Source organism: Carex rostrata, chromosome 5 (assembly GCF_964058835.1).
Source record: "Carex rostrata chromosome 5, lpCarRost1.2, whole genome shotgun sequence".
NCBI lineage: Eukaryota > Viridiplantae > Streptophyta > Magnoliopsida > Poales > Cyperaceae > Carex > Carex rostrata.
In genome coordinates this window covers 14,091,313-14,113,028 of record NC_135922.1, presented here as the reverse complement: position 1 = coordinate 14,113,028, position 21,716 = coordinate 14,091,313, and the positions used below count along the sequence as shown (strand labels likewise).

Genomic DNA, 21,716 nt, shown 5'->3' with positions numbered 1-21,716 from the left:
AGAGTTTAATTATTTACATATTTTTTTAAATGATTATTTAATTTACGTTGTTATCAATGTTTGTCTCTAAAAAAAGAAAAAAAAGAATTGGTGGATATCTAAGAGTCATGTTTTTATTTTTTATTTTATTTTTATATGAAATTTTAATGACAACAGAGAGATAATTACATTTTGATTTTGTGATACCATGCACATAACATGCATTTTTCTTTTTCTTTTTTATTACTTGAATAGCATATGGTGTATATTTTGACAAATAAAATTTTCAAGCAAATAATTTTTAAACATAAGGTTATCTAGTATACAAATATCATTGTAATTTATTATATTTGCAATCTTAATATTGTGGATGAATAGCCAAACAAATGAATGGTTGTCATTTGAATCGACCATTGTATACTATTCCTTCAATTAATTACTAATGGGAACTCAATAAATTTGTAAATCTCTATCATTAAATGCATTCAACACTAAAAAAATCATGAATCATTAACCATTAATGGTGAGTTGTTTGGTATGACCGGTCAAGATAGCAAATTTATTGCATGGCCATGTCAATATAATATCTTATTTACAAGGAAGATTTTGTCAAAAAAATTTTCATAAAATAACAAAAAAGTGCAAATAGGTGACGAGTCAATTGAAGAAAATAACTAAATGTATATTTTTAGGCACCAAGAAATCTTCTCTTTTTTTTTCCTTCGTAAAAAAAAAAAATAATAAATAATAAAATATATTTCTTCATTTTCATGTGGCATGCATGTCACAATGTGTAGGTAGCTTGTCTCGATTTACGTGTCAAAATCATAAAGAGTTTCTTATGGCAAACTTTCTCTATTTTAGTTGAAAAATGACATCATTCTACTTGTTGCAATTTTTTATAATTCTTGAGACAAGACCAGGACAATAGAACACTTTAGGCTCTTGTGGCGTCTAGAGCCTCAAATCAACTTAGAAAATAATATTAATTTGACTTGGCGAAACCAATTAGAAAAAAAATAAAAAGAAAGGAACTTAAACTAATCATACTCGTTGAAAATAATCATCAGGCTTTGAAATTAATTTACTCCTTGCTTGGACTCGGTGTAGAAACTCTCAATGGACTAACAGGACCCACGTGTCAGTTTAGCGACCCCGCTACCCTGATAAACCTGGTTCATCCGACCGTTCTCCATAGTATCATGGATTTATTCAAAAATCAGATTAGGTGAGCAATTAACACATTTAATGGCGCCATTAAAGCTTCAAACCCAATATTTGGGTAAATATATTAACAGAGTAGTTTTCACTTCATGCAGCGCACTAACCATCCCGGTGCTGTTTTGATTCTCTAGTCTGTGCGCTGTCATAAGCTAAATTTGCTCTGTTAAATTCATTACCCAACTCATATTTACGAATTCACATCCTCTGAGATATCTCATATTTTGCGTGTATTTTGGAAAATCATAACCGTTCAAATATGTTTTACACCCATCTCAAAGTACTAAAAATACTGGCCCCCAGCGCTATCCCCGAATAGGTATCGGACACGTCGGTCACGCAAAACATGAGATATCTCAGAGATTACGCACTCAATATTTACTGTGCAAAAATAAAAGTGTTCTCTCTCTCTCTCTCTACACAGAGCTGACTTTTGCCTTATTTGTTAGTTGTTAGTTGTTTCTCTTTCCATTGATTTTTTATTTTATTTTTTTTCTACTCTTTGCTTTTTTGCACCTCTCAACTCTACGCTCGGCGCTCCTACCCAAATTGCCCCCAATTTCTTTCTCCATTTGAGCTATTTTCTTTCTATTTTGGCCTTTTTTTTTATATTCTTTGTTTCTCCTCGCCCCTCCCCCCTCCCCATTGGAACTTCAGCTCGTGTTTGCTTCGCTTTCAAATTCTCCGATCGGTTAGTCAGATCTGGCGCGGGTCCGGTTTGTTTTTGAATTCGATCGATTGTGGTGTCTGATTTTTCCATTGAAGGAAAAAACCGGTAGAATTCGTGTATTTTACTCGATCTTCTTCGATCGGATAGATCCATTTGGGGCTGCGCCGAGGTTACCAGATGGGTTGCTTCATGTGCTTTGGATCAGCAGCAAAAGAGGAAGAAGACGAAAAGGAGAGTAGAAAGGGAGCTAAAGGAGGTGTAGATTTCAAAAGCGGATCAGGTTAGATCAAATGTTGGCTACTGTTCTTCCTTTGTTCTAATTTATCGTAATATTTTTTTTTGTTATTTATATTTGAGCGTGTATGTATCACATTTTGTGTCACAGTTAGTGACCCACTTACTAGAATCTTCAGCATTTGAATTTTACTGCAGCTGTTTGCTATGTTAGTAGTTTGTTATCTATTTTTAGGGGTTTTGTTTAGCTTGAAAGCCAGTTTAGTTATGGTTATTTTGGTAATATCTTACTAATTGCGTCAAGGGTTTGCAAAACATGCAAAAAAAAAAATAGTTACAAAAATGTAGGGGGGAACTGGATCTTTTTAGTTCCTTTGGCATGCAAAATGAGACTGTTCAGTTATGTTTCTATGCATATTTTGTAATCGAAAAGACTAGCTGTTTGTCCATTGTGGTGTGTATTTTGGCCAAAGAATAAAAATATGGATTTTTTTAAAAAATTATGGATACATTGTTGTTACCCAAAAAGTGTGTGAGGAGGATGTTTAATGTGGTTTTTAGAGAATATTGTTGTTAGGGTTTGTTAAAATATTGGTTTCTACACCCATTGGTACTAACTACAGCAAATTGGTAATAATAATGCAAAATCTTTTAATCATCTCTCTCTCTCCCTGTACCTCTCTCCCTATATGTGGGTGCGTGTGTCCCTCCTTTTTACTAAACTTGTAGTTGCCTACTTTGATCCTGTCATAAGAGACTCATGTAATAAAACAGGCTTGTTTATCGCAGATATATAACGATGGCGTATTAGTTATTAGAATTTGTGATCGGAGCCATTTCTTTGGTAAGTTCAGTTAATTTTGTTTGAGGATAATAAATTGCAGATTGGAAGTTCTAACTGGAAAAGCAAGTCGAAGTGTTGAAAAGAAGAAATTGAAGATTTCAAATAGAAATTCCTACTCTATTATACAGTTATTTTACAAACTTTGCCACTCTCTTTATTTCAAACCATATCTCTAACCATGGACCTTTCTCATTGCTCTTCATTTCTCTCTAGAAATTTTAGAGAGAAAGGAGAGAATAAATTGTATTTCATACATGGAAAATTGTTTGTCCTCAAATCCGACCTGAACACGTGTAAATTTGGATGATCTCTTTTTGTCCTCCAAATCCTGGAAATTGAATTGGGCACTTCAAAGAATTTGCCTGATGTGAAGATTCCATCTCTTATTTTTGGTAACGTGTTAGTTTGAGTGCTTAACTGATGCTTTTGTGGGTTATATTGTGGTCAATTTTGGAGTTATTGTTGTTTAATTATGAAAGTTTCATTTGTACAGAAAAATTGAAGCAACAGACTGGTACAGACTCGAGAAAGGATCTGCAGGTACAAAAAGATGGCAGCACACATATAGCCGCACAGACATTTACATTTCGGGAGCTTGCTGCTGCCACAAAGAACTTCAGACAAGACTGTCTTCTTGGTGAGGGTGGTTTTGGGCGTGTATACCGAGGCCGTCTTGAGAATGGACAGGTCCAGTTCATTCCTCTTGTAATAAATTTTGTCTGATTGGTTAAAATATTTTACAAAAGAAATGATTCCTATACCAACAAAAAGCTGTTACAAATCATACCATCCACCTTGCTTCGCAATACTTCAAAATATTAGCATAAAATCTTCCACAACTGTATTCTTTGTTGGGTCTTGGGGGCGTTCTTTTAAGAACTTTGATAACGGATGTGCATGTGATATTTAATATGTGCTATATACGTAGGAGATATAATTCTCACTGTATTTTAATGTGATATTTAATATGTTGGCGCGGACATGAAATAAATTAAATTGTTACTTAGTGTTGTTGGTATTTCGAGGTTTGTTACCTAGGATTCAGTATATGTCACTGTAATGTTGGCATGTCCATGTTGGATTTATATGGTCACCATAAAAGTAAATTAAAATAAAACAGTAAAGACCCAACATACAAACAGATACAACTAACAAGAAAAATATGTTTGTGTGCTATAATTCCAGGTAGTAGCGGTGAAACAACTGGATAGGAATGGTCTCCAAGGGAACAGAGAGTTTCTGGTCGAGGTGCTGATGCTCAGCCTCCTACACCACCCGAATCTGGTAAATCTGATCGGTTACTGTGCCGATGGTGACCAGCGCCTCCTTGTCTACGAGTTCATGCCTTTGGGTTCGCTTGAAGATCATTTGCATGGTTTGTTATTCTCTTATTCTTTTCTCATCTTATAATATCATCTTAGGTTTTGGATCAAATACCAGGCTCATGTAGAAATGGATCATTTGCATGGTTTGTTGGAATCTGATTATTTACTGCATAGTAGTATTTATATAATTTATTTTTTTCTCTTTTTTCACATGTAGAGATGGATTTTTTTTTCTTAAATGAGGGGCCGGGACGTTAATTCTTGTGGGTACTTTTGACCATTGCTTCTGGCCCCACTGACAGATGTTTTACAGTAAAGCATAGGATCTCTGTTTTCTTTTCTAGAAATTAATGGCTAGAGCTCACATAACCATTTCCACACAGTTTAGAAGAAAAAAAACGATAAATGTTATTAAAAATGACCCCCAACCAGGATGTAACAGTTACTGCATTATAGGTGGCAGTCTATACATGCCATGGATGCTGCCTGTACGTCACAGTGGCATCGCTTCAGTTGAGCAACCCTTACCACCAAATTCATTATTCATCCTTCTTTTTTCATATATTTCTTTTACAGATATTCCTCCTGATAAGGAACCTCTCGACTGGAATACTCGCATGAAAATTGCTGCTGGTGCAGCGAAGGGTCTTGAATACCTTCATGACAAGGCCAATCCGCCGGTCATTTATCGCGATTTTAAATCCTCTAACATCCTATTGGGTGAGGGTTTCCACCCGAAATTATCGGATTTCGGACTCGCAAAATTGGGACCTGTTGGGGATAAAACACATGTGTCAACTCGTGTCATGGGAACTTATGGGTACTGTGCACCTGAGTATGCCATGACTGGACAACTCACGGTCAAGTCAGATGTGTACAGTTTTGGCGTGGTTTTTCTTGAGTTAATTACGGGTCGCAAGGCTATTGATAATACCCGACCCGCTGGAGAGCAGAATCTTGTTGCTTGGGTAAGTCGCTTCTTTTTCTTTCTTCTTTTTTCCTTTTCTTCTTCCTTTGCTTGGGACATAGGGGACCTACCAGTTAGGCATATGGCCATAGGATGTGAACTAAAGAGCAAAGGGAAATTGAAAAGTAAACTGTACAAGTAATATCATTCTACGGATTTTATTTTTATGAACTTTAAATGTTAAATATTAAAAGGATTGTGAACGTAAATAAAAGAATAAGCAAGTGCATGAGAAGTTTTGAACCATTAGGAGTTTTACTTTTGCCTGAGTTATACCTCTCTGCTGTTGATTATACTTTTTCTACTGTTGCTTCCTCTGAAAGTATATCTCACACATTGAATTTCTGAAATAAGATTTAAATAAAATTTCATGGTGATATGGTGTGTAATTGTATGGTCACGTAGACTATATTTTTTGATGTCCCTCTAGTTACACAATTTTTACTTTTGACCCAGATGCTTGAAAACATTCAGGTCCTTAAATTAGTACCGTGCACTATCTTGTCAATGAAATTAGCTTAAGATGAAAAAAATACTGCATAAATGAAAGAATGTTGGCACATTCCAATTGGTGTACCAATCCTGATACAAGCTATATATAGTGTGATATTACTGGGTTATAATAGGCCATAACGCATGCAAAAAGTTCTTCCTTGTTCTGTAATGTTTTAGAGGGCAGTTAGGTCAGGGTTTTATAGAGGGTAATAGGAAAGAGACGTATATTAAACCCCAAACGTGTATAGTACTTGAAGAAAACTTTGGCATAGTGATTTCCCCAAAGTGAAACACTCAAATCATTTTATTCATAATTATTAGTTAGAAATAATATTACAGCCTTAAATAGACTTGACAAAAGTGGTAACCAAGAAGCTACCTAAAATAAAGTTTTGAAGTAAACAAAATTAAATAAGATCGAAATGAGAAAGATAACTGTTTGTAAGAAACTTCCACTAACTTCACCCTTGATCAAGTACCTAAGTGATCGTGCTTATTTGGTAACAAATAGTCCTAAAATCCTGCTCAAATTATTATTATTCCTACTAATAATAGGTCTGACTGACTTTAGGCAAGTTCAGACACAATTTTACCCTATTAATTAACTGACTTGACTAAACCTCTACTAAACCATCTTGGATTTAGACTCAACCGTGCAATTTATATTACATGACCTCTTGTAATGCTAGATGATCCTTAATAAATGATATGTTATGGTAAAGGTACAGTTATGAATTGGATCTATAAGGGGCACTTCTGAACTCGTTCATACTGTCATAAGTTCGAATTGGAGCGATCTAGGCACAATCTTAGAAACGTTTCATGCATGTCTATTACCAGGTTTAACAGCCTTGTTTGGTAAGAATAAAGTTTCCCTAAGGTATTGGTCAAGTAGACCCGACACATTTATTTTTAGAAGAAACTTTGAACCTTGGTTAAACTTTCCCTCTTTGGAATTAACTTCTCTTGATTGATTTACAGGCACGCCCATTATTCAAAGATCGTCGAAAGTTTCCGAAAATGGCGGACCCTATGCTCCAAAACCGATTTCCCATGCGGGGCCTATACCAAGCATTAGCTGTTGCTGCCATGTGTCTTCAGGAGCAAGCTGCCACACGACCTCTTATAGGAGATGTGGTCACGGCATTATCGTACCTTGCATCCCAGACCTATGACCCCAATGCACCTCCTTCACACAGTAGCCGAAGCATCCCTAACACTCCCCGTTCAAGCCACACCGGCCTGACTCCTGGGGTCCGCGTGCAGTCCCCCAACCCCAATTCCCCTGATTTGCGGAGGAGGGATTCTAGGGTTAGGAGGGAGTCAGAGGCAGATACAGCGTCAGGATGTGGGTCCGGCAGGAAATGGGGATTTGATGATGTGGAATCACAGGATTCGCAGTGGGGAAGCCCTGCACATAATATGTTAGCAAGAGGCGGGTCCCGCAATGCTGACAGGCAGCGTGCGGTTGCTGAGGCACGGGTTTGGGGTGAGAATTGGAGGGAGAGGAGGCACAATGGTGCCAGGGGCACTAGCTTTGATAGCACAAATGAGTAGCAAAAGTGAATATCAATGGCGCTGGTTTGGTTTGATGAGCTATGTTGAGGTTGTTTGTTCGAGAATTCTTGAATGAGGTTCGATGGTTGCTCGTTGGGTTGTGAGGAGAGATTGGGGGGGTGGGGGGTCAAAGCAATTGTATTAATAGAGTTTATCTATGAAACATATGTGAGGGAAGGGATGTGCAACTAGGTGTGTTGCACCATGCATGTAGAGTTTTGTATGGTCGATGCCTTTGGTACAAAGGACATGTTAAATTTTTGTCATTTTAGAGTTTTTTCTTTATATAGTAAATTAACAGCTCTCTATGCAGGTGCAGCTATGAAATTAAGTAATATCATTTCCTAGAAAAAATATATATATATATATAGAGAGAGAGAGATAGGCTAATGTGCTTCCATAAGCACTTGGCCCGAAGTGCTGCCATCCCATTTTCGATTTTTCAAAATCCAAACAGTCGATCCGAACCGTTCATCTTGTTCTCCATATTAATATCTGCTTGGAGACCAAATTTTACATTTTTTGAAATTTTTTTGCTATTCATTAAGCCACTTTGAAAATCGCTGATTCAACGGTGAACCCCTGATTTTACTGTTTGGCAAGCCACCGTTGGATCAGTGATTTTCAAAGTGGCTTAATAAATAGCAAAAAAATTCCAAAAAATGTAAAATTTGGTCTCCAAGCAGATATTAATATGGAGAACAAGATGAACGGTTCGGATCGACTGTTTGGATTTTGAAAAATCGAAAATGGGGTGGCAGCACTTCGGGCCAAGTGCTTATGGAAGCACATTAGTCTATATATATATATATATATATATATATATATATATATATATATATATATATATATATATATATATATATATATATATCAGACGACTTTTCCTGCAGTGGCTTCACCTATTTAGTATACATTTTTGCTAGTGAAATATTTATTTCTGGAAAAAAAAATTATATTCCTTACCAATTAAATATGATGAACTATGCGCTAGCCAATTGCTCCTAGAGGCAAATAACATAAACCTCTGTTCTTAAACTATGTGCTAGCTAATTTGCTCCTAGAGGCAATTTAATATATACATTATCTTCTCAAGTTTATTAGGATTTGTGTTGGTGCATATCAGTAAAATGTTTTGGCAGACTTGATAGAAACAGTAACTTGAATTCAGGAACAACTTGCATATATATATTTAAATTAGTCGGTCTACCTATCCACAGGCTTTCTTGACATCAGTTGTCAATTGTCTCTTTGCGTACACATTAATGTTGGTCAATTTGTAAATAACACATGTGGCCTGATTAAATTATTGGTCCGATTAGAATTTTAATTTCAGCAAATGTTAAGATGTTATGGAAAGATTAAAATTATGTGAATTGCTGATAACTGAGAAGCAATTTTGCACCTTGGCAACAGCGGTTTCTGGCAACCTATTATCACTGTTTAACACATGAAATACCAATTAAACTCTAATATATGTGATCCAGCTTTCAAAAATCATGGGGTACCCCCTTACGTACTACATTCGCCCATGCAATCATTGTGTGTTGACAAGTTTTGTATTAATTTCTGAGTAAATTCAAGCAAGCATCCAATTAGATACACATGAATGGCACTAGATTTTTAATAATAAAAATACCAACAACAGTAGGAGCAACAGAAAAGCTCAAAACACAAAACAACATAATGAAGAAGTTTTGTTTTTTTTACTCCCAAGATACATGCCCCATCAGTCTAGCGACAGAGAATAGCATGACGAGGTAGATTGCAGTGAGTTTCCCCATTCAGTTGGCAGATAACTTGCGCTTAAGCTGGTTTCTATTTAATTTTTTTTTAAAAGAAAACAATCAGATGGTTATATAATAACAGAAACAGGTACAATTTCCTCAAATAGATTAAAAAAAAGCTCCATAAGCACCCAAATGTAAAACAAGAATATATATATATATGAATGGTTGGTACCTATTGAGATTTAATGTATGTTTATTGCATTAATAGAAGTTATAGGGTCCTTCTGATAAGAAAGAAGTTATAACATAGAATAGGGTTACGGATGTAATTCGTGATGCCTATAGAGACCCAAAAGAGCCAAGAAATCAATACAATTCACTTTTATATTAGTCTTTTTGGTATCAGAGCCAGAACAGAAACCCTAGCCATTTTTTACCGGAGGCTGGTACAGGTCAAAAACATAAATATATAAAGCCACCATAATATACTCCTGATGAACCAAAAAAAAATAAGAGACAAAAGGTCAACAAGTTAGCACGAAGAAGCATAATGAAACATCAATAATTAACAAGCTTATTACTGGTACGTGGTAGTGTATTCATACTGAAGATCTCAGCTAACGGATGTACATAAGAGACTTTGCCAGATACTTTACCTGTACTGTGGAGAGGTGAGACTGTAGTCCTGTTTCAAGCACCCAGCATTGTTTGGTCTAAATTGAAAAAATAAACAGACTAACATTATTTGGGTAGATTAGGACGAAAGAAGAACATGGATACAAGTATTTTAGCTTTGTAAATATAGATTACTGGTACCATGGTTCAGAGGTAAGGTGCATGCTTTTGTATGAATTCTGTAAATACTTTTCTTATTTTAATATAATTGTTGAAACTTTCCTTCGACCCCTCAAAAAAAAAAAAAAAAAAATACTAACGGAAACATTGAACAGATCAGGGAAAGGAAATATTAATTAGGGTCTCTGACCTGGTTGGGTTGTATGCACCTGTGATAATGTGAAAAGTAAAATTAAAGTTTAGCTGTATGCACCAGTAATTGGTGGAAACTTGTGGGCATAGAAACGTTGGACTGCAACTTAAGCACGTTGGGCTCGTAGGGCTGTAGCCGGGGCTAGCAGGGCTGCAGCCGGGGCTAGCAGGGCTGTAGCCGGGACTGTTCGGGCTGTAACCTGGACTTGCGGGGCTGTAGCTGGGGCTCGCGGGGCTGTAGACAGGGCTCGCGGGGCTTAGTCGGGGCTCGCAGGCCTGTAACTGGGACTGTTCGGGCTGTAGCTGGGGCTCGTGGGGCTGTAGTCAGGGTTCGCAGAGCTGTAACTGGGACTGTTCGGGCTGTAACCTGGGCTCATGGGGCTGTAACTTGGGCTCACGGGGCTGTAGCCGGAGCTTACGGGGCTCGTGGGGCTGTAGCCGGGGCTCGTGGGGCTGTAGACAGGGCTCGTGGGGCTGTAGTCAGGGCTCGCGGGGCTGTAGTCAGGGCTCGCAGGGCTGTAACTGGGACTGTTCGGGCTGTAGCTGGGGCTCGCGGGGCTGTAGTCAGGGCTCGCAGGGCTATAACTGGGACTGTTCGGGCTGTAACCTGGGCTCGTGGGGCTGTAACTTGGGCTTGCGGGGCTGTAGCCGGAGCTTGCAGGGCTGTAGCCGGAGCTTGCAGGGCTGTAGCCGGGGCTCGCGGGGCTGTAGCCAGGGCTCGCATGACTGTATGTGGGACTAGTCGGTGAATAGCCAGGTGAGCTAGGGCTGTATGTGGGACTAGTCGGTGAATAGGCAGGCGACCTAGGGCTGTATGTGGGACTGTACCCAGTGCCACCAATGTGGTATAGCGTGCCAGTTATGGGGGACCGGACAGGGGTCATGCCATTGTCAGCAAAGCCCGGGAGGTTTAGATCGATTGCAATCTGGAGAATTTACACCAATTAATTAATTATTTAAAATAATCAAACTCTTAATTGCTAATGCAAGTTTAGTAAAGTACAGGTTTTATTACATTGAACAGCTTCAGAAATCAATCAAGAAAGAAGAAAATTAAAACCATTTTTTAAACCTTTTCTTAAACCCCCAACTTTTTCATTGAATAGTTTCCATTGCCATAGCATTTAAAACCAATTAACTATACATATCAAATTCTCAAATCATGGTTTAGGTCGATTGGTTTGTTTTCATCGAACAGCTTCATAAATCAGAAATCAGGAAAAAAGAGAGATAAAAACCTATAATTTAAGTTTCATGGTAATGGAACGGGCATAATATCTAATACGCCTTATTTAAAAAAAAAAAAAAAAACAGAGAAATACAAAACCCTAATCAAAATTATGAAATTGTAATTGAAAATCCTTACGCGCTGTTGTTGCTTGTCTTCGTCCAGTTTCCTCCTCTTTCTGTCACCGGTCGAAGCCATCTGCTAATACAAGGTTCTCGGGAAGAAAGAGAAAGATGGAAGGGTTTAATGTAGAGGGAACGAAAGAGAGAGGAATTTGCGCGAGAGGAAAAAAAGGGTCTGAGACATGCATTTTATAGACTGGGTTTAAAGTAGAACAAAAGAATCCGTTAGAAGGTCGGCAATCAGAGAGCTCTTTTTAGTGTTGGAGCAGGAGCGGCGGAGGCAATTTGAGTCGAGTAAGGCCCGAAGAATTCGTATCCTCTGCATCAACTCAAAAGGGAATCTTTTCAGTTAATGAATCTCAGCCGTCAAATTTGCTTTAATAATCGTGCGAATTGGATCGCACTAACATTAAAGGGCCTTTATATTATAGGCAGGATCCGGATTGGCTCCGTTTAAAATCAAACGGTTGAGATTCCCTTTTGAGTAAACGTCGAGGATACGCATTCAGGGCCGAAGGGGTCACTAGATCCTCCAGTGACTCGACGAATCTATGTCAGGAAACAGTATTGCAGTATTGCTGACAGGTGGGTCTCACCTGTCGGACACATTTTCATTACTCTTTGTTTTATGTCAGGAAACGGACTTTGCCCTTTACGGCCCACGTAAGGTAGTATTGAATTTGCTAATTTGTTTGCAACTATTGAAAATTTTGTTGATTTTGGATTTCAAAACTACAATTTATGCGTCAAAAGATTGCACCAAAATTTTTTAAATTGAATTATGATAATTACTCTGATTGTTTAGCCTCTAGATAGTTTTATATATTTCCACAAATTTAATCAAAATGTTTTTTTTATTTCTGATTAAACAAATACTTAATTTAGTTGGTTAGATTCACAAATGATCCAACAACACATTCTCAAGTAATTTTATCACCATTAATCAGATACATGTTTTTATTATTTTTTTTATCATATCATACATAGAAAAAGTGTTTAATAATTTCATTATCATTGTTCATGTGGGATACATGCTTTTTATCATGTTTTTACTATTTTCTAGATACAAAAAGTGTGAGTAAAAATGAAAACCATAAGTATAAAATATGATCTACCTTGAAAGTATAACTATATAATAACAATTTTGGAGACTTGGACTCATCTTTTCAAACATAAAAAAAAAGAAACTAAAAAACAATTAAAAATCTCTTTATACATAAAATATTATTTATTAATATAATTTTTATTTTTATTTTTAAGAGATTAGAGAAAATCAAAAACTGAAATAAAAAATTAAGAATTATTTTCATAACTATAACGATTATAAAAACCTTTTCAGTGAATAGCTTCATTGCTTTCTGAAATATTTGAAACTAATTAATTAACTATAGATATCAAATTCTAATTAATTCTAGAACAGGCCTAACACCTAATACGTGAATTATGAAAAACAGAGAAATACAAACCATTTTTTATATATATTTTTCTTAAACCCTAACCCTAATCTAAATTACGAAATATGAATTGACAATCCTTATAGGTTGCTGTTGCTTCTCTTCGTCTAGCTTTCTTCTCTTTCCGTTACTAGTATGAGCTATCGCGAATTGAGTTTCGGAAAGAAGAGAGAAAATGGAAGGGTGTACAAGAAACCAAAAAGAATGGTATTTGAGCGAGGTCAAAAAGTGTTGTGAGTGATGCATTGTAGAGATTGGCATCCGTTAGAAAGTTCTAACAGGGGATTGACAATTAGAAACCAATTTTTAGCGAAGGGAGCGAAGGAAGGTTATTTAGGGAAGTGAGCGTAGCGTGAAGTTCTAAATTTTTCGCCTTGAGCCCTCAAGGCAACTTCCTAAGTTTGTCGGTACTTCGGAGGTGCAAACAGATCAAATACAAATTGAAAATCATATCAATATCCACTTTTAGACATCGGATACGGATACAAATAAAGACATATGTATCAGATACTAAACAAAGACATATGTATCAGATACTAAACAAAGACATATACAAATTATTCAGATCCATAATTTGAATATTATAACAAAACTAACATATTATTCAATAAAATATTTTTCTCATTAGAAAAAAAAAAAATCGGATATTCAATCATTATGGTGAACAATATATTTTTTTCTTATATTAAACTTATTATGTACAAAATATATATCTCATGAACCAAAATTAATCACCAACATTACCATATTTTTAATCAATCTTCTAAAATGTATTAGACCTATTTTCAATCTTCATCCAATTATGTTATTTACTATCAAAAATTGAATTTTTAAAAGAGAAGCAATTTCCATAAAAAAATGCAGCAATTTAAAATAAAAAGGGAAAAATTATATGCTAAAATTATGCATAATGAAAAATAACACATTATTCAGGTGCAAATACTGCAGAATGATACAAAATATGTCTATAATTAAAAAAAAATATATTCAACATCTTAGACAGGTTAATATTCCCAGCATATAGAACAGAGTCTATTCTACAATGTGTTTTTGTGGCGGTCGATATGGGATTTCAGAGCTGTTGCTACAAAGTGCAAACAGAACCAAGAAATCTTTAATTTCTGCGTGATACACCCAGAATCACACTTCCATTTCAGCCTTTATTTAATTTTTTTCCTAAAACAGATTGACACAGACGATCGTGTATGCATTTTTTGTTTACCTTCATTGTCAATATCTACTTTGGTTGAAGCAGGATGCTATATTTGGCATCTCATTCTGTTATCTTATTTCATTATAATGGCAATCCTTTTAAACAACACATGCCACATAGATTTAGTAACCAATATTCTAAATCTACTTGGGAGAAATGGAATCACATTGCTTACTAATATTTCTTGCATAATACCATCATAAAGTTTCTTTACACATAGGAACTACAGATTTAGAAAAGAAAAAAAAAAGATGAGGTATATACAACATTTTCATTTTTGCTTAAAATTAATCCCACCTTCTGGGAATCCATAGCTATTAAATGGACCCCACCCGTATATTCCCACATTACAACCTAAATAACACTGGTACTTGATACACCTTTTCCTTGTTTGCTCGGTTGAACAATGTATTTGGATTCTGATTCCTTGGGAATTGCATACTTTGACAAGACCACATTACCGGCTAAGTCCATCTGGTAAGGGAGTACACTATAGTCCATTACAATTCTACATGTGCCCCATGTCTCTGCTTTCAAGTTCACTCCCAGGTACACTAAGTGATCTTTCACACTGTTTCCAGTTACCGACCTGAAAAAAAATATAATATTAATACACTTTTCTGTTTGGAGTGCATGCAAATAAGGGTGTTCAAATGGTTCATTTTATTTGGTTTTCAACCGAACCGGAAACCGAATTATAATGGTTCAAGTATGGTTTATATTTTGTTCGGTTCTATCACTGCTTCCTTTTATTTGATTTGGATATTTTAGAACATCTATATATTTTGTATGGAATTGAACAATGTGTGTAATGTTATCTTGATATTTATTTCTATGAAATTACTAATGTATTGAGTTTTGACTTTTTGAAATTTAATCTCTTATTCAGTTCAACCGGACAAACAGAAATTTAATTCGGTTTAAATGGTTCAGTTGATATTCGGTTGGATTTTTAAAACTGAAAAAAAGTTTGATGGCTATTTTACTTTGGTTTCAACCGAACCGACCGTTTGAACACCCCTAAGTGTGTGTGTGTGTGTTTGAGAGAAAGAGGGACCTGCTACAAGTGGGGTCTTCACCGGATTCGTCACAGACCTGCTCGACCGGGTAAACGAGGCTTCCCAAACCTATGTCGTGGTGCCATACCTGACAAATACAAATTAAGGTCTTCATATTAAATTGAAAATATCTAGGTACTATTGACATGTTAGCAGATTTAAAACTATGCCCGAAAGAATTGACTATTATGATAATTTCTATTTCCCTTTCCTTTCATTTCAAAGTTTCATTTTCTTCATTTCCCTTTTTCCTGATAATTTCTATTGATGTTGTTTTGTTGAGACTCAATCAAAATATTCATGCAATTTTGTTACATTGACTATTCTGATATGACTATTCTATGAAGAGCATGTACCTCACGAGGAAAATGGTGGTACGTCTTTTGTGGGAAGTATTGGTAGTAAGGGGGCAGATGCGGTACAATATCATGTGCATGGGTGACTCGAATTGTATCCGGAACCTGTTCTATGAAGTATGATGCAAAGGCCGCATTGCCAATTCGTGGCTGCCCAAATGTCATTAGCTTCACCTTTTTCAGTCCTTCGTTCACCTTCAATAGGTGAAATAGATACATATATAAATAACAAGAAGTGAAAAGAGTGCTGATAACAATCACAATAATCACATTGCAGTACTTCACATGATCTGACTAGGCAAAGGTACCAAGTGGCACCAAATTTGAAGGGTATGGTGTCTTTTGTGTCTTTTAGGCCAGAACCTAATCTTCACTGGTAGGGGACATCTCAACTATGCAACTAATGAACAAGTGGGAATTTCATGTATACCCCTCAAAAACCTTGAAACTACATATTTCCCCCCTCTAAAATTTATAATATCATATTTACTCTTCTAAATTCTAAAAACTCACAAATTTACCCCTTTAAAGGATGTGAGGCACGATGAAGCATGAAATTCATCAAATTCCCCCAACAATAAAGGGGTAAATTTGTTGCCAAATTATATGAAAGGGTTTGTTACATACTGGAGCAATCCAGAAACTGCTGATATTAAAAATAAAAGGCACTTACAACTAGGTCAAGTGCGCAGAAGGATGCCATGGCCGCACCCATGGAGTGGCCCACAACTATTATAGGAACATCCCCTATCAATTTTCTTGTCTTTTCTACAGCTCTTAACACTGCTGGTCTCAAAGTGGTATTGTGGTAAGCAGAGTAAAAACCATGGTGTACCTTTACAAGAGAAAATTAACAGAGAAAGAGTTTAACACTTTAATTAACAGTACATGCATTTCATTTACTTGATTACTTGAACATGTAGACGAAAAAAGCTTTTAAAATTCTCAAATAGACTGTAAAATGAGTAGAAGTAGCCGTCTTTGATTAGAGAGAAGGGCAATTTGGATATTTTGTTAAAGAATAGGAGCAGCGCAGCATATATTTTGACATTTATGGGTCATTTTGTTTTACATGGTATTACAAGAGAAGTTGGGGATTTGAGGGAATAGAAAGGTCATTAGGCATCTACCATAGCATCTGGCATGCCTGGATAGTTCAAGTCGAGTTGTTTCCAAAAGAGATCCTCGATCCAATTTTGGATGCTGTAAAATATTTAAAAAATGAGGGTCAATAAATTACTATCACAAAATACGATATTATGAATAAAACTTCACTGTGATATGTTCATAGAAATACCATAGACATAGTAAAGTGATGTGCAAGTTGCCAAGAGCAGAGAAAAGAAATAGAATTAGTGAACAGGGGCTAATTGTAGAATACCTATTTTCCTGGGTTCCTCTGAAAACTATTATTATAGCATTTGGATCAGGCGAAACACCGACATAAGCCTGAAAGATGTAATATTTTATAGTCAATTACAAATTTTATTCATATTCCATATTATTCTTTATGTATTTCTTTACTTTCTTTTTTTTTTACCTGTAAGCAATTTTGTACATCAACAATTATTTCAACCACCTCAAATCCCTGCATCAATCAAATATATGAAAATGTATTACTATTTTAGTTAGAACTGGAGGAGAAAAATCATCCTATGGTAAAATTAATCATAAACTATCTGCCAAAATTTGATAAACAATGATTCAGCTTTTCCATGCCTCAATCCAATTAATTAACAACACAAAAAATTAAGTAGGCCTATCATGGATATTGAGGCATCTCTCTATGGAAAGAAAACAAATTCAAACCACCAGAGCCATCTAAAGAAATGGATGTTGGGATAAATGGGGCTCTTATTCCAAAAAAAAAAAAGTTGTATAAACCTCTGTAAAGTCACAGCACCGTGAACAGGTCCATGTAAACAGTTCTGTCAAATCTATTGTATAAACCTGAAATTTTTATTAACACAACAATCAGTTGCCAGTTCTTGATATCATAAAAACTCAGATGCACTACCATAATAATTTAAGCTATCAAGAAGCCCCCAGCAAACAACTAATGTTGTACACAACCCAAAATTGGATACATTATGTACTAAAAGAACAAACAAAGAACCTTTTATGTTATATATTTCATTTACATCTCTTTTCCTTAAAATAACCTTGTTTCGTCACAATTCTCTGTTCATGAAAAAGAGTTGAGAAGAAATGTGGATAGGGGTTGGCAATGATTGAAAATGGTATAGGTGATTCATTTTTTTTTTAAATATTTTAAATAGCTATACCCAGGTTTTTTTTTTTTGGCATGTCATTTTCAGAGTAGTATGACAAATCGAGACAATGTTTATACAAAAAAATATCAATTTTAGAAGAAAGCACATACAGCAGAAGCATATTCTACAAGTATCCGAGCAAGAGTTTTGTTGTAGATATGATCAGAGTCTCCTTTCTTGAACCGAAAATCTGTTACAAGAAAAAAAAAATATAAACTTATTCAACTAATAACAAAAACTTATTTATATACATCCATCAAAGCCTATTTTCACAAATTATCATTAGAACACGGCAAATTTTCACTTTATCCAGTCATTTAGGTCATTGATAATTACACTGCATTTGCATTTTCTCACATATTAAAACAACCAGCTTTGTTTGGGACTAAAGGCTTGGTGGTTGTTGTTGTTGTTAAAACAACCAGCTGCTTCAAAATTTTATCTTTTGTGATTGAAGAATTCTCTCATCTTAAAACAACCAGCTGCTTCATATAATTTTCTTGTCAGAAATAGTTCACTTACGTTTCTAAATTTTATAGATTGCTCAGCTATCAAATCGCAATTTAGCTTCTTAATATCTATTTACTACTTTTAGGTATAATTAAGAGAGAAAAAATACCTCCCAATCCTCTCCCTTGGGAAAGGGGCAACAGACATAAAACAATCAGAGCTATTATCTTCAACCATCTTCTTTGATCCATCAAACCTGAAATTGTAGGGGGAAAAAACCCCAAATGAATACCCATTACTAAGTTCCAACTCAAACATGTGCGAAATTGCAATTGAACAAATTTCGTTTTGCATTGCGAGAACATTGTAAGGAGAAACCAAATCAAGTAATTAGGTCTAAAAAAATAAATATTTAATATCCAATGTGTTTCCCGTTTAAAGATCGGAACTATCTATCACACGTATAAGACCTAGAAATTAGGGGAAAAACATCAAGAAATATCCTACCTTTTGAAGCTTTAAATGCGCTCAAAAGGGGGTAAGTATAGTGTCAAAAAGTAGAAAAAAACCTGAAAATCAAACGAAAAAGTACCAAATCGAGGAACTCTCTCTCGTGAAGCAATGCGCTAGAACAATTTGGGCGTAGCACGGAGATTGGTAGATAGAAAGAAAGAAAGACTTGTTAAAACTTAAAAGTAAAATATTGTGACCAATTCAATTTTTTTCGTATCTTATACGGATTTTGAAGAGGATGGAGAGAGAAGAAAGGGAAAGGAAATGGAGAAAGGAATCAACACAACTGGATAAATGAAAATGACTTTTGCACATTTAACCTCATAATTTTGTTTTTTACTTGATTGGTACTTTCACCTTATTGCCCTTTTCGGAAATTTAAGTTGGCTTTCAAATTTTCAAAATGCAACACCTTACCATATCAAATATATTAACAATATATTTAATTTGATAGATGTGTTTTAGATATCAATATTAATTAATTAGTTATTATTATTATGGACTATATTGCAGGAATATTATTATTAATCTATATATCCAATTTTCATATTTTGTGTTCATCTCAAGAATATTAAATAGAAAGAAAAATGAATTATGATAACCTAAAAGGCTAATTGTGAACCCATACTAGAAGTATAGTTGAGAGAAGTATATTGAATAAATTAAATAATTTGAGGGTTCCAATATTTATGTGCAGTTGCTAATTATGTTGGACTAGTATATAAATATATAAAGTCTCAGTGGTCCTTTAAGAAAATAGCTCATACAAGATTCTGATAGAACCTGCATTCATGAAATTTGTCTATTTACTAGTCTCCATTAATTCGCATTTAGAGGTCCAAATAATATTCAACTAACTTTTTTTAATTTTTCTGGAGCGCGTAGTCGGCTAAATTATTAAATATTCATAGAAAACAATAGTATCAGGATCATATTGATAATCTTTCATCTTAAAAAACCACATAATTGTGGTAAAGATTTTAACAGAGCTGTTTTGGCTTCATGCAGCGCGCTAACTATATGCAACGCTGTTCTGATTCTATAGTCCTGACGCTGCATGAAGCTAAAGCTGCTCTGTTATAACTTTTACCCCATATTGGTTCTCCAGCAAAAGCCTAATAAGGAAAAAGATCATCCTAGAAAGTATTTAATTTATTTATTAAAACTGTCTTACATGCTGCTAACTTAGTTAGGTAATTCATATGTGTTTTGGATCAACGACTTAGAGAAAAAAATTTAAAAATAATACGCCTTTTCTCATTGTATTTTTAATTAATGGTTCTATTATTGAATCTTATTTTTGACATTGAAGTTTTCTCATTATCATCAGTGATTTTGACTTGTACAACAGTACAAGTTCATTTGAGATCTTCTATGACAATTTCTATTAAAATACCTGTGGCACCCAAATTAACTCGTATATATATAATTAATTTCGTTACAATTGCTAAAAATTTACAGTATTTATGCATAATTGACACTTTACATAGTAATAAATCTATGCTTAGCAACTCAAAAGTGAGAAATTAACAAACTAAATATTAATATTTAAACAATTTATAATTTTTACTTAATTAATATATATCAGTTACATGGCAAAATCAAATAAAAAAATACAGCCGACAGAAATGAACGAGTCTAGACAATTATTTCTAGCCAAAATTTTTGACTTTTCATATATTTTATTTCGATTGCATTTTCAGAGATACGCATCATATAAATAATATGGCGTAACTGGATTTCCTTCTTTCTTTTCCTAATTACGAGGGATCCATATCTAACAAAAAAATTCTGTACAAAATCTCTTTGATGTATAGATTTTGATCAAACGGTCCAAATCTAAACAGTAATATTATGTTTAACTTGGGTGATATGAATTCAATTATGAGCGGTTTTTTTTGTTTTTTGTTTTTAATTAAAGTCGAGAGGATAGAATCTGTTGACCAGATCGCTCGAGTTACCAATTTTTTGATGCGTTGGCCAAGACCTTATCCGAAAAAAATAAGCTGACGCGTCTCATAAAAAATTAAAAAAATAAAAGCGATTTAGGGATAGTGAAATTAACGCGGCAATTCGTTATTGGTTGCTAGCATAGGAAATGTTAGCAATTTGTTAAATTAATTACCGAATTCAATTAAATTTAATGTCAGGCGTTAACATTTTGACAAGAAGTGAAGCCCTCTCTCTCGTCTCATTAATCGATGAAACTTGACAGCTTTGACTGAATTCGCATCTCTTGAAATATGTCAAAAAATTTGACCGTTCAAATTTCTATGCACGAATCTTAAAGCAACAATAATGTTATCACTTGCATTAGATGAACTCAAATCTTTAGTTATATATCTCGGAGGATATGGACTTGTTGCGACTGCGGCATTTCAGACTTGTAATTTTGACATATTTAATTAAATATGAAATGGAAAGAATTAATAAATGATTGTTTCGAGCGAATACATGACCTGAGAATCGGTCTAAGCAAGGACAGCATGGACTCCACATCAATTATGATTTTGTTTTGTCGGTAGAGTAAGCAAAAATGTTCAACAAAATATTAAATATTTTTTATAATTTTTCTAGAAAAATATAGGAACATAAAATAACATTTTTAGAACGAGACATAAATTTATAGTTGTTTTGTATTTAGAAGAGGGAATGACATATTTGTAAGTTACAAGATCTTACAATAATTTAGTTTTGTGATTTTAAAAGTTTAAATAGTCGATTCAAACAGTTTAATATGATATCTACATTAAAATATGCTTGGAAATAAAATTTTACATTTTTTTTACATATTTTTTACTATTTATTGAGTATTTTACAAAATTGTTGTTTTTCAGTGATTGAAAAACAACAGTTTTGTAAAATACTCAATAAATAGTTAAAAAATTCAAAAAATATATATAAATTTTTTTATCTCCAAGCACATTATAATATAGATATCTTACTGAACGGTTTGGATCAACTATTTGGACTTTTAAAATCACAAAACCAAATTATCATAAGATGTTGTAACTTACAAATATTGTAAATGGATCCTCCT

General features: G+C 34.6%; 3 protein-coding genes across 5 annotated transcripts; 1 reads left to right on the top strand and 2 right to left on the bottom strand.

Moving 5' to 3' along the window:
- The first annotated feature begins 1,614 nt into the window (after positions 1-1,614).
- LOC144554188 (receptor-like cytoplasmic kinase 185) lies at positions 1,615-7,605 on the top strand. 2 transcript variants are annotated; one of them, XM_078302480.1, is made up of 5 exons: positions 1,615-2,150; positions 3,442-3,635; positions 4,134-4,323; positions 4,850-5,241; positions 6,717-7,605. In XM_078302480.1, the coding sequence occupies exons 1-5, from the start codon at positions 2,048-2,050 to the stop codon at positions 7,290-7,292; spliced, it is 1,455 nt and encodes a 484-aa protein (XP_078158606.1). In that variant the 5' UTR covers positions 1,615-2,047; the 3' UTR covers positions 7,293-7,605. The 2 variants fall into 2 exon arrangements, with proteins under 2 accessions (XP_078158606.1, XP_078158607.1); XM_078302481.1 differs by lacking the exon at positions 1,615-2,150 and adding an exon at positions 2,989-3,075.
- Positions 7,606-10,135: 2,530 nt separating this feature from the next.
- LOC144554480 (uncharacterized) lies at positions 10,136-11,451 on the bottom strand. Its single transcript, XM_078302796.1, has 2 exons — positions 11,376-11,451; positions 10,136-10,935 (listed from the first exon to the last, which is right to left on the bottom strand). Exons 1-2 carry the CDS (start codon positions 11,433-11,435, stop codon positions 10,267-10,269), a joined length of 729 nt encoding a protein of 242 aa, XP_078158922.1. The 5' UTR covers positions 11,436-11,451; the 3' UTR covers positions 10,136-10,266.
- A 2,728-nt stretch (positions 11,452-14,179) lies between these two features.
- LOC144554185 (putative feruloyl esterase A) lies at positions 14,180-19,018 on the bottom strand. Of its 2 annotated transcripts, none has more exons than XM_078302473.1 (11): positions 18,756-19,018; positions 18,333-18,419; positions 17,824-17,903; positions 17,325-17,390; positions 16,981-17,028; positions 16,822-16,889; positions 16,571-16,643; positions 16,114-16,275; positions 15,441-15,635; positions 15,084-15,172; positions 14,180-14,615 (listed from the first exon to the last, which is right to left on the bottom strand). In XM_078302473.1, the coding sequence occupies exons 2-11, from the start codon at positions 18,412-18,414 to the stop codon at positions 14,381-14,383; spliced, it is 1,098 nt and encodes a 365-aa protein (XP_078158599.1). In that variant the 5' UTR covers positions 18,415-18,419; positions 18,756-19,018; the 3' UTR covers positions 14,180-14,380. The 2 variants fall into 2 exon arrangements, with proteins under 2 accessions (XP_078158599.1, XP_078158600.1); XM_078302474.1 differs by having other exon boundaries at positions 18,733-18,855.
- Positions 19,019-21,716: the final 2,698 nt, after the last annotated feature.

Excerpts from the sequence above, each read along its gene's own strand:
- LOC144554480 (XM_078302796.1), bottom strand. The coding sequence starts at position 11,435 with ATGGCTTCGACCGGTGACAGAAAGAGGAGGAAACTGGACGAAGACAAG. Across the intron at positions 10,936-11,375 it reads AAGACAAGCAACAACAGCGC|ATTGCAATCGATCTAAACCT; the intron begins GTAAGGATTTTC and ends TAAATTCTCCAG.
- LOC144554188 (XM_078302480.1), top strand. The coding sequence starts at position 2,048 with ATGGGTTGCTTCATGTGCTTTGGATCAGCAGCAAAAGAGGAAGAAGAC. Across the intron at positions 2,151-3,441 it reads AGATTTCAAAAGCGGATCAG|AAAAATTGAAGCAACAGACT; the intron begins GTTAGATCAAAT and ends TCATTTGTACAG. Across the intron at positions 3,636-4,133 it reads GCCGTCTTGAGAATGGACAG|GTAGTAGCGGTGAAACAACT; the intron begins GTCCAGTTCATT and ends CTATAATTCCAG.
- LOC144554185 (XM_078302473.1), bottom strand. The coding sequence starts at position 18,414 with ATGGATCAAAGAAGATGGTTGAAGATAATAGCTCTGATTGTTTTATGT. Across the intron at positions 17,029-17,324 it reads GGTGCTGTGACTTTACAGAG|GGATTTGAGGTGGTTGAAAT; the intron begins GTTTATACAACT and ends TGATTGATGCAG. Across the intron at positions 15,173-15,440 it reads ACCACCATTTTCCTCGTGAG|GTATGGCACCACGACATAGG; the intron begins GTACATGCTCTT and ends TGTATTTGTCAG.